Genomic DNA, 17,625 nt, shown 5'->3' with positions numbered 1-17,625 from the left:
GTCAACTTCTGCAAAAAGTTTCAGCTCAGGAAACATGAAAATCCCAACAGTCCATTTCAGCAATTCTGGAATATTTGCTTTTAAAGCTGGTTTGTAAGGAGACAAAACTGTTACAGAAGATACGGAGGAAGTGGTAACTACTCCAGTAAAGGCACCACCTATGCACAGTGCTGGGAGTATTCTACCTAAATAACAAATTGCTAGGCTTAAAAAGTTTATTAACATTTACTAGCTGTTCACATACATTTCAGAGTTGTATGGCACATATATTAAATACTCTGCAGGATGAAGTAAAAAAGATCACTCCATATGTCAGAATGCACATAGAAAATCAATACATTTTAAAAGTTCTATTTATCCAAATTCAAAGGAATGGAAAAGAAGCAAAAGTAACGTTGATTCATTTCTACACAGAAAGCTCAGAGAAAGGCTACACATTCTTTGTGTTTTCAGTTTGTACAGTGTATTTCATATTCTTGCAAACATGTTAAACAAGGACGATATTTAGACTACGTCTGATGTGCAGCTGGCTGGCAGGGCAAGGACAGCTATCAGGTAGTGCCAGGCACTGCTCACTTATTCCCCTTTCAGCCTCATGCTACATAAAAGAGAGCAGCTAGAAAAAGGCATTCACAGTGTCAGTAAGCTGCAGTATGTGCCAGCAAACAGCATCTCACATGTTTCAGGAATAGCGTCCTATCATGTGAGAGCCAAACTTCAGCACTGCTTTTTGTATCATCTGACCTGAGCAAGGCCTGGAGATGCAGTAAACATCCCCTGGAAGTCTGATGAACACATAAAATTAGGTAAACCAGCTACGACCACACAGTGGAAAGGTTTTCATTCCTTTCAATTACATTATTCTTATTACATGTAAAATCCAAAGGGGGTGGGGGGGGGCAACAAAATACAGTAGTCTTTCCATTTTCTGAGACCTATAATTTTAAGTCCTGTCATTCTGTTTCAAGTACCAATTTACCATTGTTGATCTTGTTCACTTTCAAAGAAAATCAGATGGCAGTGCATTAATAAAATTTTTAGAGGTAATTTCAAATATGACTAGTCTTAGCTTGTGTGCATCTGAAAGCTTCTACAGCTAAATATGAAAATACTGACTTCATGCACAGCATAAATTTAATGTGAAAGGGAAGTTTTAGGAGGTTTTAGGAAGGCTTTGTATAACACGGTGGTGCCTCTTAGGAGAAGCAGGGCACACACAGAATAACCAGATGAGGCTGATAGCAGACTAAAAAAGAAAGTTGTGCAGTATGCATCATTAGCAGTGTGCAGTACAGGACTAAGTTCAGTCATGTAGGCCACAGCAGGCTCTATTTTTAATTTTTCAATGCACCAGAATGCAGTGGTGGTACCTTGATACATGACCTCTGACAAATGCTTAGGTAGGTAATGCAAACAGTAGCACTGAAAAGCACATAGATCACCTCTGCGCTGGAATTCTGGCTAAGGGAACAAAACAATTTTTGACTTTTCTGCAAACAAATAAGACTTTTTTTTTTTAAGAAGGTCTGTCCTTTTACGATGCAGGTTTTAGCAGAAATGTCTGTGTGCAACACAGCGGATATTTAACTTGATTCTGAAGCGCTTATGTCTTGACTTTTGAGAATGTAGGTCAGTTCCTTCACAACATGCAACCCATCAGGCCTTACTGTTGAAAACACCACTAGTCCCTTTCAGCAAAATTCCATTAGGTATATGGGGCAGACATTTTAAAACTTTCTTGTATTTTGCTAAAATAAAACCTATAAAACCCAGTAGACGGAGATACGCAAATACTAACTAATCTCACATCAGAGATTCCCACGTGCCAGTTTCAAGAAGATGGAGAAAAAATATGTAAATGAACAAAAAAGTGGCTTCTTGAAAAGCAATCCATTCTTAGGAGCCTGTTCATTATGCAGCAAAAAAATTAACATGATTGACCCAAGGTGAAAAGGGCTGAAGACGTTTATCAGTGATGCACAGGTCATTATCTGAGCTACCAATGCATGACCCAGTGACATGAGCAGAACTTTACAAAGAGGGAGATAAACAAACAACAACAAAAAAATCAGATTTTTGGTGGGGGGAGGGGGAGACAGGGGAGGGGCTCATCATTAACAACTTTCTTTTCTTGAAATAGTCTAGGAACTCTCCATCCAGCCTCTATTTCAAGAAGAGCCTTTTGGCCAATTTCATTGTACAGTATCAGCTTTGCTTCATGCCATCATGTTTTGCCCCTCACTACAGCTCCATACTTGAAAAGCTGACTATAGAAATCATGCTTCAAACAGAGAAATCACATCTGCTTTTTCACAAGTTAAACCACCACTGGGTCTGTGACTTGCTGATGTAAAGAGTTAAGCAGAGCCTAGGCCCAGCTAGCAAGGATTTACACAATGCATACACCAAGATGCTCACACAGCTTGCACAGACAGAAATTTGCATCCCAATGAGATACAGAATCTGACACAAAGTTTTCAGCCATTTTTACTTATTGGTGCCATTAACACTGCCACAAAAAAAGTCTTGATGGCAAACAGACAGATGTAGGAATCTGCAAGTATTGAATCCACTGCTACAATTCTCCTCAACTTTTACATGTGAAGCACTGAAAAATATGGAAGCTCATCCTTAGCAATAAATCATCAAAAACAGACGGTAAGCTCTGTATGTTACAATTACCCTCTTGCTCTTCCTCAAAAGCAAAAGACATAAACAACTGTTAGGTGTTCTTCATTATCATGAGCTTGTACAAATAAACAAAAACAAAAAAAAAAAAAGAAAAGAAAGAAAAAAAAAGCACTCTGGTGACTGTCCAATATTCAGAGAAGCAATTCTGCATCTTCTTAAAATTTTTTTTGGGGGGAAAAAAAAAAGGAAGAAAGGTCAATTCAACACGAGTATTCTTTAAAACAAGTCACTCGATAAATTCCTCCTAATCAAATCTCTGTCAAAATTCCCTTCTCTTTCAGATACCATTTCAGAAACAGGTGTGAAATATTAGAGAAATTGAGATCGCTCTGACAAGGTACCAGTGATGTAGAGGTAACATTTTGCCATAAAACCAGTTCTTACTGAAATAGAATTGCTCCAGCCATTCTTTGAAAAAATGTTAATGGATTGGGTATGGAGTTGAATTAGAGGAGACAATTCAAAGGCATGATTTTGAAGGCAGATTTGATGAGTATTTCCTTAGGAAGTATAGAAGACAGGCAAACGTCAAACAGTTCCACTAGTACTAAAACTTCCAGTTAAATCACTCTTAAAGGTTTGACATCCCTCCCTCTTTTTCTTTCTCCTTCTTATACTGCCAAAAACAGGGCCTGCAACAGTGCAAACCACGCATCTCTTTAAAGCTTAAAACAGCCCACAGCTTATTTAAAGGCTCTAAAAGTTCTTGATTTATTCAAGCAGCTTTATCCACTCAAAATAAATAAAATGTTTCCTGAATTTTCATCCATATGAGCATGAAAACAACTTCCACATAAAACATATTAACTCAGACACTGCATGGCACGATTTTTACAGTTCCCAGAAGTACCACTGAAAAGGTAAACACTTGTTAGAGACACGAATTTTCACTTTAAGACCTGTCACTGCCACATACACTTGAGTAGGATGCAAGGGCTCTCACTCAAAGAACAGCGAGAAATATAAATTCGAAGTGTCAAAAATGTTTCCTTTCACTGCACCAGTCTTTGTCATCACTTATTTAATTAAAAAAAAAAAAAGTACATTTGGCAACACTGCCAATTTGAGAAACTTCATGACAGGAACGTTAAGGAATCAACACTGAGCATTCTCTCTTCATGACACAGATAACCACACTACCATTTTTTCGTCATAAAATGGTAAGAAAATCATTAGTTCTCTACTGTGAAGGGTTTTTCCCATCCCAGAGTTTCATCTGTAGACATTTGTATGCCATACAACTTCAAACAATCTAACAATAAAAACGTAATAGATAGTCTAATAAGAAATAAATTTCAGAAACACAGAATCATCTTATGACATTTAGTAACCAGTCTACCATCTAACCAAAAGACCATCAGTGGGTATCACTCCAGGGTAAAAGACCTGCAACTAACCACACTTCAAAAAGTAGTTTTACCCAAAGTCCATCCAGTTGTTCCGTGTGAACAGACATTTATTATCTATCAGTCTCCCCAGTAGAAACTTACTTCTCAGACTTTATCCATAAAAAGGGGCGAGACTAGAGTAAGGAACAAAAAGGAAACCCAAAAGTGTTTGCTCTTTTTCAGATTTAAAGACACTTTGACCATCTGAAAACGTGTCATTGTACTGTCAGTAGTTCCAGACCAAAAACAACAAAACCTAAAAATAAATAATGCATGAGGTATTTTCTGTCTTCTAACAACAAGTTACAGCTTTAGACTTTAAATGTGCCACAGTATAAAGGAAAAGAGAGAGAGAACACACATGTGCGTTGACCCAATAAGTTAAACAATCAATCAATAAGGATTTTTTTTTTTTTTTTGCAAATAACTCAGATGCAGGAACTTATCTGCATTACACGCACATTTTAGCAAGCACACATGCACTTACTATTTCCACCAATGTCTTTCTTTCCATCCATTAAAAAAAAAACAAAAGCAAAAAACAAAAAACCAAACAAATTAAGAACAAGGCACAAAACCCATACATCTCTGACCAAAAACTTTACTGCAGTCTGTGTTGGTATAGCTGGAGAAATCCGTACCATCAGAGAAAGCTGCATCCTGCTACGCTGGCCACCACTGATGTTGGAAGAATTAATCATTCATAGATCAACAATTGGTTCTTTCATCTCCCTGGCTTTCTCAGACCAAACCATTATGTATTTTTTTCCACCTACTGATCCTGTTACAGTCTAATTTTTCAGCTGCATGTAGCAAAGACATCTCAAAACCACTGATATTTCCAGAATGCACCTCACTGAAAGAAACCAGTGAGGGTACCTATCTGCTTCTATGGGCTTCACAACTTTACTAGTCTCAAGTACTGACTTAACATAAAATTCTGTACTAAAATCACAATCAGATAAGCTATGGAAAAATGTGGAAGGCAAATTGAAGTGCACCCAAGTCCGTCTTTCTGGCTTTCTACCAACAGCAGTCCATGTGAACTAATCCATGAGATAGCTGACCTTTTACCAAGTAAAGTTTTAGGACTAAATACTTCAGCTAATCAAAAACTAAATTACATGTATCCATTAACTCAACCCATATCTTTAAAATTAAGCTGTATTCTGGCTAGCCAAAACGGCAGCACATTCAGTCACTACTAAACCAACAAGAATACAGCTTTTTTGATATCACTGCAGAGAAAGAGAAGGAAAGGTGGCATTCGTGATTCCAGAGCGCTGCGCCTCATCACGGCAGTAACAGGGAAGAAAAAGTCACTGGAAGAGAAGGTTGTCATGGGAAACATTTCTCCCACTTTTATCGCTGGCTGGGTTTGTCCTTTAAAGGCTCACCCCTGCAGAGGCCTGGCAGGTGACATCCCGGCAGGTGACGTGAGCTCGGCACAGCCAGCCCTGCCAAGGGCGAGGGACGCCTCCCTCGGGGGCCAAGCCGAACCCGGGTGTCCGAGCCCGCCGGGTCTGTCCATAATGCCACCCCACGACACTCTGAAGGGCGAAGGGTCTCGGCAGTGCAGATCTGGGGCCAAAACCCTGCACCCTGCGCAAGGATGCAGGCGGGAGGATGCTCCCCAGCCCTCGCTAGAAGGGTCCCGCACACCCCTCCCGGGGGAAAGGAGCAGCTCTGGAGGGAGAATCCCGCGCAGATGGACCGCGGCATCCCCGGGAGCCCCGCGGGGGCGGGCACGGGGACCAGCACCGTCCGTGCGGCCCGGGGGGACACACTGTGCGGGCAGCGGGACCGGCCGGACTGGCCTCACCCGGGGGAGCCGCGGGGGCAGAGCCGAGCCCGCCGCAGGGAGGGGAAGGGAAGGGATGCGGGGCTCCCCGGGGCGCCCGCCCGCGCTCACCGTCGATGTTCTCCCGGTCGCTGATGTGCTGCAGGTTGCAGCCCGTGTCCTCCCGGCTCAGCTCGGCCTCGGGGCGGTAGGACTCCAGCCGGGAGTGGGCATTCCGGCGCAGCTTGGGGCTGGAGGAGACGCAGCAGGACGTGGTGTTCCCCATCTTCTCTGCCCGGCCCCGGCCCGGCTCGGGAGGAGGCGAGGGGCGGCCGGTCAGCGGGGGCGCCGGGAAGCCATGGGCGGCAGCGGCGACGAGAGGGAGCGGCGGGGGAGGAGGAGGCGGCGGCGGCGGCGGCGCCCTGCGGCTGCACTCGCCGGCCGGTCCCCCCGGCGGCTCATCCGCGGAGGCGGCCCCGCAGCGCGGCCCTCCGGCGTGGGCTGCGGCAGCTAAGCCGCCCTGCAGCGCGGGCGGGCGGCGCGGGGCCCGCCGGGGCACAGCCCCATCCTCCCCCGCCCCCGCGCAGCCGCCGCTCCCGCCCCGCGCTCGCACCCGCGCGGCAGCGCCGCAGCCCCCGCGCCAGCGGCACCGGCACCGCACCGGCAGCGGGAGCAGGAGAGGGAGCGGGAGCAGGAGCAGCCGCCCCGGGCGGCCCCCGCGAACCGGTTCCGGTTCAAGCGGGCGGTGCCGCCTCCCGCCGGGCGGCTGCGGGAACGGCGGCACGGCCGCTCACAGGGGGTGGCGGAGGGGCCGCCCCGGCTCCCGGCCCTCCTGCCCCGAGCGTCCCCGCCGGCCCGCACACGGACGCTCTCCCACAGTCCCGGAGCTCAGCACGCTGGCGCTGAAGGAGCGGGGGGTGCAGGCGCTCCCTTCCCCGCAGCGGTGCCTCCCGGCCCGGGGGGTCCTCGGGAAAGCCCCGTGCCCGTGACCGCGGCGGGGACCCCGCGGGGCCGCCCCTGGTCTAGGCCAGAGCCACCGCACCTGCCCCGCCGAGAGGGGCCCGCATCCTGTAGGGAAACATTCACTGGTGTCCCAGAGCTTTTTAGGGGCTGCGAACTCTGAGAACTCGTTAGGTCTCCTGTAGACTGACGGTGCCAAAGAGAGCAGGCCAAAGAGGAGTGTAATGCACTCCCTTCGTAGTACCTTCCCTGTGTTCAGGGCTTTCCCAGGCAAAATCCACTTTTGCTGTATCGGTGTAATGCTGAAGATGGGGATTGCACATGGTTTTCATTAGTCTTTATTGTTTTGGGTTTTTTTTCTTTAAATGTCTGTAATCTAAGCACATCTCATGACTGCTGGAGGTCTGAGTCATGGTAGTTGAATGGTTACACTGATAATTTGATAATAGAAACACACTTTTCTGTGTTTATAAAAAAATGCTTTGACTTACAGCCCTGTGCCTGAGGAGCCGTTACTTGTTATTCTACCAGGCATCTCATGATATCTGATGTTTTCACAAGATCTGCTCAAGTCAGATGATTACATGAAAGACTTGCAAGTTTTCATCCTACATTTTTTTCTCATATCCAAATTGCAAAGAAAAATTAATTTTTAATTTTCAACTACCTTTGAATGTTTATTTGATGCAAAGCTACTGTAGTGGGATACAAACAATCAAAAAGAAAGAAAAATCGTGGAGTTTTTAAATGAAACTATTTTGAGGATGTTTAATTAGTTTTGTGATACCCCCTCCTCAAGCATGGCTTGGCAGCAGATTTTGAGTTACATCATCCCTTTGTGTTTGAGTAACTCAAATGAGGATAAGTTTAGTATATTTTGTGTATTAGTGTCTTCAGTAGTTTGCATCAAGACCAAAAGAAATCAGATATTAGCTGGAGCTCTGATTTAGGAGTGTTGTCTTGTAGGATATCATGCTAACTAGTGCCTTCCACCACCATATCATCATTTGCTGAGGGCACTTCAGCTCCTCCCTTGGAGCTCACCTTGCTCTTCAGATGAGCCTGAGCCTGCGCCCAGCTTGGTCTGCACAGACCAGGCCTGGGCTTAACCTGGTAGCAGGGTTGGTTAAACCTCACATGGGCATAGGCAACAATCAGAAAATCTCAAACACGATTTTTTACGAGTCAAATAATCTTAGTATATATACAATAGAACAGCAAGATGTTATTGAAACACCTGGCTTACCACATCTCACAAGAGGACCTCAACAGAATTAGAGAAATCTCTGTGGAAGTATTATTATTATCTGTTCTCTTGCTTGCCATGGCTCCCTGACCTGCCCTGTTAAATTCTGTCTTCTTGTAGGAAACAGGGACATGTACTCATTTGTGGCCTTTTTGACCTGTAGTCTCCCAGCACAACATGGGCACTCAGGGCACCAGTGCCATTGTCTTTTAAGTACATGCTTGGGTAATGCTAACTGAGAAACCATTGTGTTGCCTTGCCTTGCTCTATCAATCCCACTACATTTTTACATAAGCATTTCATAACCCCTAATTATTTAGAAACTTTAACAGCTATAAATCTATTGGAGCAAACTCTTGGACAAAACTTGCAACTTAAACTTGTTCCACGATTTTCATAAGCTTTGAAACAAAACAGGCAACCACATGATGGAGATAGGTTAATTACAAAGTCTGCTTCTCTAAGTAGAGCTTTAAACAACATTTTCCTTATTAAAAAGGAATGATTTCAACTTTAGTTCATGTTTAAAACTAATATTCTAAAACTAAACATTTAAAATGTTTTAAATACTATTTAAAACTTGTGATCACCAGTTGTGACCATGTAATCACTATGTGATCAGTAGATGGATGATCTTTAAGATCTCTTCCAACCCAAACCATTCTATGATTCTATCCATCATTCTATCATTTTATGTAGCTACCTATTTTCTTACTTGCAGTCTTTCATTCTGAATTTTTCATCTACCTTTATTCCTCCTCTTTTCACTCTAAGAGCTTGCTGAAGTACATTACAATGACAAAGGCACTAAAATACATATTTAAAGTCAAAGAAAAGGGATGCTGCTCCAGGGTAATGGTCTCCTGCTGGTATCTAAGAGCTGAGAAGAGTACACAGGTGAAATACACACCAGGAAAACATAGTTTTGATTACTTTATTTCAGCTATCTCAAGTGTATGATGCAAATGTAGTTGCATTATTTGATAAATATTGGTACAGTAAAGCAAGAACAGTTCACTGTACCTTACTGACATACTTAGACATCGTGTATGTCTTTCTTTGATGGGAGACTATTCTATTCTTGATGTTTACCATTATGTATTTTAACAAGTTTGCCCTCCTGAGCAACTGCATGTGTCAGCTGAGTACCACATAAAGCTCCTTAAACCACAGCCAAGATTTTCAAGCTTGGTCAGTGCTGACATACCATGTTTACAAAGGGCTTATTCTTCCACAAAAATATTTTCAATCTGTAGCATCTCCCCTCTACAGAGGATACTCCACTATACAAAAGATAATGGATTTTAATACGCTAAAATTAATGATGTGACCCATTAAATTTTGTGCTTGAAATCTTCCTGGAACATTGTTGAAAAATATGAGTATTTCAAACCAGCAGATGTAGGTCAGTTTTTTGCTTAATATAAGCTTTTATCTGTTTTGAGCAGATAAAAATTGTAACAATTATTCAATCCAAAACTTTCTTCCTGCAAACCAAACAATTTGGGAAGCACAGTTAAAAAAAAATCTTAAGATAAATGACTGGTGACAACTAGATCTTTTAATTCTGCTGGTCTTTCAAATACAGTCTGAGAAATTTGTGTCACACAATACCTTCCCCACACCGCCATCTGATGTTTAGTAAGAGTCCTACTCACAGTTTGGGCATCCACTCTAATGCCATCTTGCCAAATTTATCACACATAATCATTGTTGGGAGTTTAAGCAGAAGCTTGAAATTAACAGTGCTAGGTACACAGTGGTCTGGCTGGTCAGCTGAACCACACCCTAAACTTTGTTGATTGTAATAGCTACATTTCTCTTGACTATAGTATTAAATTCCAAATCAACTAAACCACAGTCATGAACACATCTGAGGAATTCTTATTGTTAATATTTTATGTTTATTGTTACAAGTGTAAATTGAGTAGCATTAATACTTTCTTTCTCAAGGAAAGACCAGAGTGCATCCCAGTTGATTCTGCCCTGGCCTGTATAGCAAAGCCTTTCACTGTGCTGCTCCTCGAGAGAATGCATTCATGGATCAACTCTTAGATTCCCACCCCCATGGATTTGAACTGACTACTCCTGGGGCAGATTTCCCCTTTGCTGACGGTGTTGATTCTTCCAGGATTAAGGCAGTCTTTTCTTTCTTGCAGGTACAAATCCAGTGCTTGCCAGAAAACATCCTTTCAGCCTTGACACAAGTTGTCTGAAGCTCTGTCTATGCCAACCCCAACCATTGTGCCGTCATCAGAGACATTTGGAGGTTTCTGTGGTACATTGCAGGGAGCTGCAGCTGCTGTTCACAGGAAACACATCCAGACGTAACAAGAAGCAGGTAAGAGATGGGAGCTACTGCTCCAGTGTTACCTGGCTTAAAAATACTCATGGTATCAGTGAAATTAGTCCTCTGGTGAATGGCACACTTGTTCCATAGAAATCAAGTGTCTTACTTGAATCAGAGAGAAACATGCAAAGAGTAAATCAAGACTTCTTTTGGAGATCAAGGGAAAAATTTGGGCTACCTAGTTCATGTATTTAATTTTAGTGTGTAAATTGGGATATTATCTCATGCTAGCCAATGATGAGATACTATTCTAGGCAATAATGCAGAGAACAAAGTCACACTCATACTCTGAATTGTGTGGCAACCAGAGGACCCTGCCTATTTCCATTTACTCTACAGGAGAAAATAGTTGCTTCAAGAATGAAGGTGACAGACCAGAGAGCAGGTGTTACTATGGTTCTCTAAACATGCATAGCTCAGATAAGTGCATATTATATTATTACCTTTTTTATTATTGTGAGGTTACTCACCATCTTGAAATCACTGGAGAAAGAGGCAGTTTCCCCTCAACTGGGGAAAGATTGTTCATTGTTTTAGGGGAAACACTTCAAGAACAGCTATGCTGGAATATTAAAATAGATATGTAACTGTTTGGGGTTTTTTATTATTATTTCTTCAGGGATTGAACAAGATAAGATCTGCACTTGCAAGTAGCCAGAAAGCCACGCATTACACATATGAGGGAAGATCACCCACACGGCACAGATCTGCCATGAGCCTTGGGAGGGGAGGAGGCAGTTCAGCCAAGAGTACCATGGATGCCCTTGCATTGTGGAGAAAGGCACAAGCAATTGGATTTAACCAGCTGGGTGGAATTTGATTTGATTAGCTTTGGCACAGTTTCACATACTCTCAATTCATCAGTGAATGGAGTAACTATATTGGAAAGCTACTGGGGAAAAACAACATTGCCCCTGATGCTGCTGTCACGGGCAGATAGAGCACAATCCCATACAGTCTCGCTCTGTGTTTTTCTCTCTTCATTGTCTCCCTAGTTAGTTTTTTTGTGCCAGTGTGTGTCTTCCTGTATCAGGATTGGCTGCCTTTTCTTGGTCTGAGATCTTGGCGTGGAAAGAGCAGTAATTACTCCATGGTATGACTCGATGACTATGAGCAAGGGTGGGAGTGCCCCCTCTTGAACAATAAAACCCCTTGTAAAGAAAAGCCTAACTAAACAAAACAAAATAATGTGTAAAACCAGGCAGTGCTGCCACAAAGCACTTTGCCAGCCAGAGAGTCTATATGGAGTATGAATAAGAGCCCACTGTGTTTTATTCCGTTCTGCCTGTTAAAGATCCCATTCTATAAAGAGGTATCTGTTAATCTGTTCTGATTTCATACAAGCCCAGGCAAATAAAACTTCTTTAGTTTCAATGAAGCTAGTCCTAATTTACAGTAAGAATGAGAACTGAACCAGCCCCAGCAATTTGGGATAGCATGTTCAGACAAAACTTTTTTTCTCAAATTCATCTTCAGAAAATAAAATCACCCACTTTTATTCAACTCTCAATACCTGGCAATTTTGAATATCAGTCATGGCAGCTCACAGTTAGAAACATTTAAGTGTACTTTGAGCTTACAAGTCCTGTAATATAAGCTAATAGAGGTTAATTTGCAGAGGATTAAAGTCTTTAGAAACACAGCTCACCAGAAAAGCACGTGTCTGTACATACATTTGCTCAGCCGTCTATACGAAGAAGAGCATCAGGGAAGTTTATTGCTTTATCCTACAGCTCCCCAGAAGACCAGCCTTTTTAAGTAGAATAAAGAGGGCTTTGTTTGAAGAATAGATTTGAAAAAAAGTTAAAGGTTTCAGAGACAGGGAATCAAGATAAATATGGTGAACTGTACAGACTCATCTCAAGAACTTTTCTGTGAAACAGAATCAAACTGAGTAAAGTTCTCCCAAGTATTAACATCTGTATTGAGTGAAAATACTTTCCTCGGTTAACTTTCAAATCAAGAGGTGAAATTAAAAAGTAAGAACATTCTCAATATGAAAATTAAAGCTCTTGAAGCATCCAAGTTTTCAATAGAGAAGCATTCAGGCATGAGTCTTTTTGATTTTTAGCATGGTACTACAATTGTAAATATGTAGGAACTCAGAATTGTAGAGAAGCCAAAAATCACCCTTCTCCAGACAAAACCCCTGTGTATATGCATGGAAAACACAGAAAATGGAAATATGGATCTTAGAGGTAAAGAACCAAAAATCAGTTAATGTACTTAACAAATGAACAACAGATATATAATTTTGAGTGTGTATTTCTGAGAGATTTTGTTCTATTTCCTCAGGTCCTGTATGGTATTAGGTAGTACTTTTTCCTTTGAAAAATAATGCAAGATTGAAAACTATACACCAAAATGGGCCAAAAGTAGAAAGGAATAAAAGTAATGAAAACATTACCCCTTGGTATTCCAGAGTCCTTTCCCTCTCAGTGAAAAAGTACCCAGGACATAACAAGCCTACAAAACTAAAATTGAGGCTTCCATGTGAACATTTAAAAATTTCCTCTCAAATATGGCAAAAGCTGGCATGATCCTTAGAATCAGTTTCCATTATTTTGGGAAAAAAAATCTGCTCCATTGCAGTCTGTGTTAAGACTCTTGAAAACCACTTAACCCCTGTATCTCAGGTCCCTTTCAGTGAATGGGAATCATAGAATCTCACCATATGAAAGGGGATTTTTAAGACTAAAATCTTTAAAACAGCAAATAGTTCATGTGTTGCAGGAAAGGGGACCAAGTAAATAAAATGGATGTGCCATGGTATTTCTGACATGCACACCAACACTGCTGAATGCAGTGCCTGTACTGGTAATTAAATGTGAAACAAATTCTTGTCTGTTGTAATGCTTTTTGCCACTTGTGTAGTTTATTAGCTTTGCTGTCACCATCACTCAACAAGCAGATACATCACTTGATAGAAGAAATGCCAACAGGAAGATAGCAAGTTCATAGGTTAAAAAAGTCATCTTTTCTCTATAAATAGAGCTGGTATAAATCACCAGAGTCTGCAAAATGGGCTTGGGAAAATTAGTCACTGACCTACAAACACTTCCTGCTGGATGTCTGGGAATCCATTTCACACAGTTAAGAGTGACAAGAACTAAAGCAGCTAAAGAAGCAGGACTTTATGGCAAAATAAAGAATAGGATGTCCTAGCAAACATGAAAATAAAACCAACTCCAACTAATAAAAATACAATTGTACTACTGTGGAAGTATTCTAAATAATCAAAAGGTAAAATGAGCCATTTAAATCTACCATTTAATAAAAAATAAAAATAAGGGAATAGTTTTAAAATTCTTAATGAGGAAATTATTATATATTTTCAGTGTCCTGCAGTCCTTGTGGCAGCTCTGGAATTTCAGCAGCTGACCAGCCAGCAGGCCTCATGATATGCCATGATCTAACAACATGTGCTTAAACAGGGAACCCAGCACAGCAACTTCTGTAGGAAACTGCTGACTAACTTGGGAAGAATCTAGTCAACTTGAATTATACTTCAAATTAAAGAGGATATAATTAATAAAGACATTTTTATCTCAAGTAAGGAACTAGCTTGCTGTTTTCCCTTCAAAGTTAATGCTACCCTTCACTGCTGGAACTCTTCAGCTAACATTATACCCAAGTGTCCTCTGCTGTCACTCAAAAAATACCCCTTAGGGAGTGCCACAGGAAATAAAATACATGCATTAAAACAGGTATTTTCTTAGGCCCAGCTCACTGAATCCCCAGGTTTACTCCACAAGACTTTTGTTGTGCTCACAATTGTGACACTTTCAAAACACTGACTAATTAAGTGATGAGTGTCTCTTTATTTTAAAGCTACTTCACTGGAAAGGATTTAGAGACACCAGATTTTTACATTCCAGGAACTTTGAACTCTCACATAATTTGACAATTAAGTTCTAAAAAATAACATTAAAACATATTACAAGATATGACTACAAATTGCAGCCCTCCTAGATAAGTTTGGCTTCAAGCAGAAAAGACAGGCCTCCTCAAATTCATTTTGAAAAACAGAGAATTGTCTTGTATAACACAGGACAGGATATCTGTCTATAAGTATATGCATTTTTTTTTCAGATTTCGTAGTAAAACTTCTAAAATAGCATCGAGCCCTTTCTAATAAATAGCAAAAGCCCAGTAAAAAATACTTTTTTGTTTCTACAATCTCTGAGTTAAAATAATTTCTAATATTGTGTGAGTTACATGAATTGTAAAATTTGGTACAAGAGTACAAACAAACTTCTTTCTTTGGAGTGCTTAGGCAATTCAGGTCAGATGTTTGCAGCTGCCCCTTAAAGGTTTAAGGCCAATGAAATCCAGTCTGTATTCAAGCTTTACAAAGTCTCTAACCTCAACCTTAATTGTCTTTGTCCAAAATTAAGTTGCCAAGGATACATCTCACTGTTTAATAAGGTGGTTTATCCATAAGGGTAATATGGTATTTTCTCTTAGTCTGTTAACTAGTTTCATAATTCTCCCAGTTGCTCAGACTGAGATATGTTAAGAATTCACAGCTGCTTTGGCATTGCTTACATAGCTAAAATATGTGTCTTGATAGTGGCTAATATCTCTCATCAAATATGTGTTGGCAAAGCGTTTAGGTTCAGGATAAATCATGCTGCTAGCCACAGTGTAGTCAACAAAAGGATAAAAATTATACATTATGTAATGCAAATAAATTTTCCATAATTCATCGAGAGTGTTAGGGCTCACAGATTCCTTGAGTTTGATTTATACCTTTAATCATGCACAATCCCATTGATAAGAGTTTAAAAAAGCCAAAACCAAAACAGAAAACCTAAACCAGCTTTGCAGACCAAAACTCCCCAGAACAAGCACTGGAAGAAGCAGAAATACAATCACTGAGTTAACCGTCTCATTGCAAGCCCTTGCACTTCAAAATACCCTGCTTTTAGATGTGCTTAAACTTAATGTACAATTCTGCAGATGCCATCAAAGCAGTAAATGTGTCAGGGGCCTCTGCAGAATACAGCACCACTAAAAGCTGCATGGTAGGGTCAGTCTTAGGGAGAGTCCCAACTCCAAGACCTGCCCTGACCATTCCTTCAGCCTGTTCTACCAATCAATTTTAGCAAGTCCATATTTAATAAGAATATTCCTTTTTGGTTTTTTTGTTCTTCCATAGAGGGCCAGTCATGTTGTAGAGTGTCTTTCCACTGACACTGCATCAAATCCCTTGGGCCCAATGACAGCAATACTTGCACATATGTAAGAGGGTCACTTCAGAGGGGAGATTTGCCATCCTGAGCTTTGGAGGTAAATATCTCCTTTCCAGTGAAAGTAAACAAGAACCAACAGCCTACGTTTCATTGGCACCATTGGAAATCTCAGCTTAAACTGATGCATTCAGTGCACAGAACTTCTAGATCCTACTAATGGTATGCTGAACAACACTGGCCAACACTGAAAGGCACAAACCTGTCCCTCTTCCCTTTCCCTGGGACAAGTACACAACGAGAGGAAGGAAAATCCTTGAGTGCTATTCCTTCTGCAGGCACATGAGTTGGGAACTTGTCCTGCCCTCAATGCTACCATTTCCCAACTCTGGCACTTGTCTCCTGAAAAAGCCAAAATATACTACCTGAAACTCACTCTAAATCACATGTTCAGTGTTACAAAACTGGCTGTCCTCACCTCCCACATGCATGATCATGTCTGTTCCCCTCTGCTGATGTGAGCATTTGTATGGTTACACAGGAAGCTCCATCAGGAGCCTGTTCTGTTTGAAGCTAAGTCAGCCAAAGGAGTTTTCAGGCAGTCTCTAACCCAGCTCACCATGTAATTGTGCTAACATGATTTCTAGCTCAAGAGAAGCAGTGGAAATATGCAACTGGGGAAAGATAGGACTGTTTTTCTGGGTCATGGTCTCACTCAAGGGGCTTAAGTGACTGAGACAGCAGCCTAAATTTGGGAATCATGTCTGAGAGCAAATGTATTCTCATGAATCCTCTCTATTACTATTCCTATACAGCCACTTCCTTTTGTACAACATTTCAGTGTTTTTCCTAAGTAAGATGCTGAAATAAAAGCAGGACAGTATTTTTAATCATGTGAATTTGACTGGTGCAGACAACTGTAGCTTCAGCAGTTTATTTGAAACCTTCCACCATGCTGTTCTTTCTGTATTGGTTATATCATTTGCTTCCACTTCATGAATCTGGAACATCAGACAGTATTGCTCAGCACAGACCAAGAATCAGAAATATATAATACAGATGCTGAAACAATCACTAGCTTTTTATTAATCCTGTTATGTTTATCTATCATGCTGGAAATAATAATTCCAAATTATTCATTTCACAAGCACAGTTACTGGATCTCTGCTTGTGCAATATTTGAAATGTATTTTTAAGTAAAAGATGCAAAGTTTTTTGCTGTGCCAAAGCATAATTAGAATTGTAATGTTCTGTCAAAGGAGGAGTTACATATTTTCTGACAAAAGAATAAAAAAAGTGTGGGGAAATGAGAGGCCATATAATCAAGTAAAACAATCTCCTTTCATGCCATTTCTGAGAAAAAAAATATTAACAGCTACTGCACAATCACCCAACTTACCACTTCCAACCACTTCAACTTACTATTGGTTAGACATGAGGAAATTGCAAGCTACTGGTTTCTACTTCCAAAGTTGTGATGTCATGCTATCTTGACTTCTATCAATCTACTTGAGCATAAGGGAAGCTGATGCAATAGAGAAGACTGCCAAGTATTTTATCTGACTGCTACCTTCACAAAACCAACAGAAATATGTTACATCAGGAAATAACCATTTATAATAAATTTGCAGCATTTTACCCTTTGAGGAAGGGCCTACAAATGCAAAGTTCTCTCAATTCCTTCTAACAGTTCTGAGATTATATTGTATTTTTTATGAGAAGCGTTGGCATGAGAGTCCTAGAAAACTAATTTTCACACACTCATAGAACAAGCGTAGCCTGGAAGAATTAAATCTTAGCTTCCTTGCAGTCAACTGAATTCCTCCTGAAATAAGAGAAAAATTATTCCTTCATTTCTTGAAGTCTAAGTCAAGAGTGGGCAGTTTTAGTTCTGAGTATTTTTGAGATAAAGATACTTGTGTATTGTCCTGCGTATCTCATTAATACTTCTACTTACATATGTATTTTTTTACTTTCTCTTGTACACATCCAGGACTTCCCCGGGAAATATTTTTGTG

The 17,625-nt window shown here is 41.1% G+C and overlaps 2 protein-coding genes across 3 annotated transcripts in view; one reads left to right on the top strand and one right to left on the bottom strand.

Moving 5' to 3' along the window:
- CCNY (cyclin Y) overlaps positions 1-6,254 on the bottom strand; it is a 120,395-nt gene extending 114,141 nt beyond the window's left edge. Inside the window, exon 1 of one of the 2 annotated variants that reach the window (XM_051802490.1) lies at positions 5,992-6,254. In XM_051802490.1, the coding sequence (XP_051658450.1) occupies positions 5,992-6,145 (154 nt within the window). In that variant the 5' untranslated portion in view covers positions 6,146-6,254. The remainder of the gene's footprint in view (positions 1-5,991) is intronic. The other variant, XM_051802492.1, reaches the window with a different exon arrangement.
- On the top strand, positions 6,151-11,154 carry LOC127477616 (translation initiation factor IF-2-like; the record flags this gene model as incomplete). The annotated part of the gene is made up of 3 exons (XM_051802124.1): positions 6,151-6,929; positions 10,225-10,406; positions 11,035-11,154. A coding segment is annotated over one exon (615 nt), but the record flags the coding sequence as incomplete, so codon positions are not given.
- Between the last annotated feature and the right edge of the window lie 6,471 nt (positions 11,155-17,625).

Source organism: Manacus candei, unplaced genomic scaffold (genome assembly GCF_025592945.1).
Source record: "Manacus candei isolate 608988 ecotype Guabito, Panama unplaced genomic scaffold, ASM2559294v1 h1tg000056l, whole genome shotgun sequence".
In the NCBI taxonomy this organism is placed as follows: domain Eukaryota; kingdom Metazoa; phylum Chordata; class Aves; order Passeriformes; family Pipridae; genus Manacus; species Manacus candei.
Note: the sequence above shows the minus strand (reverse complement) of the source record. Positions and strands in the feature narration are given on the sequence as shown.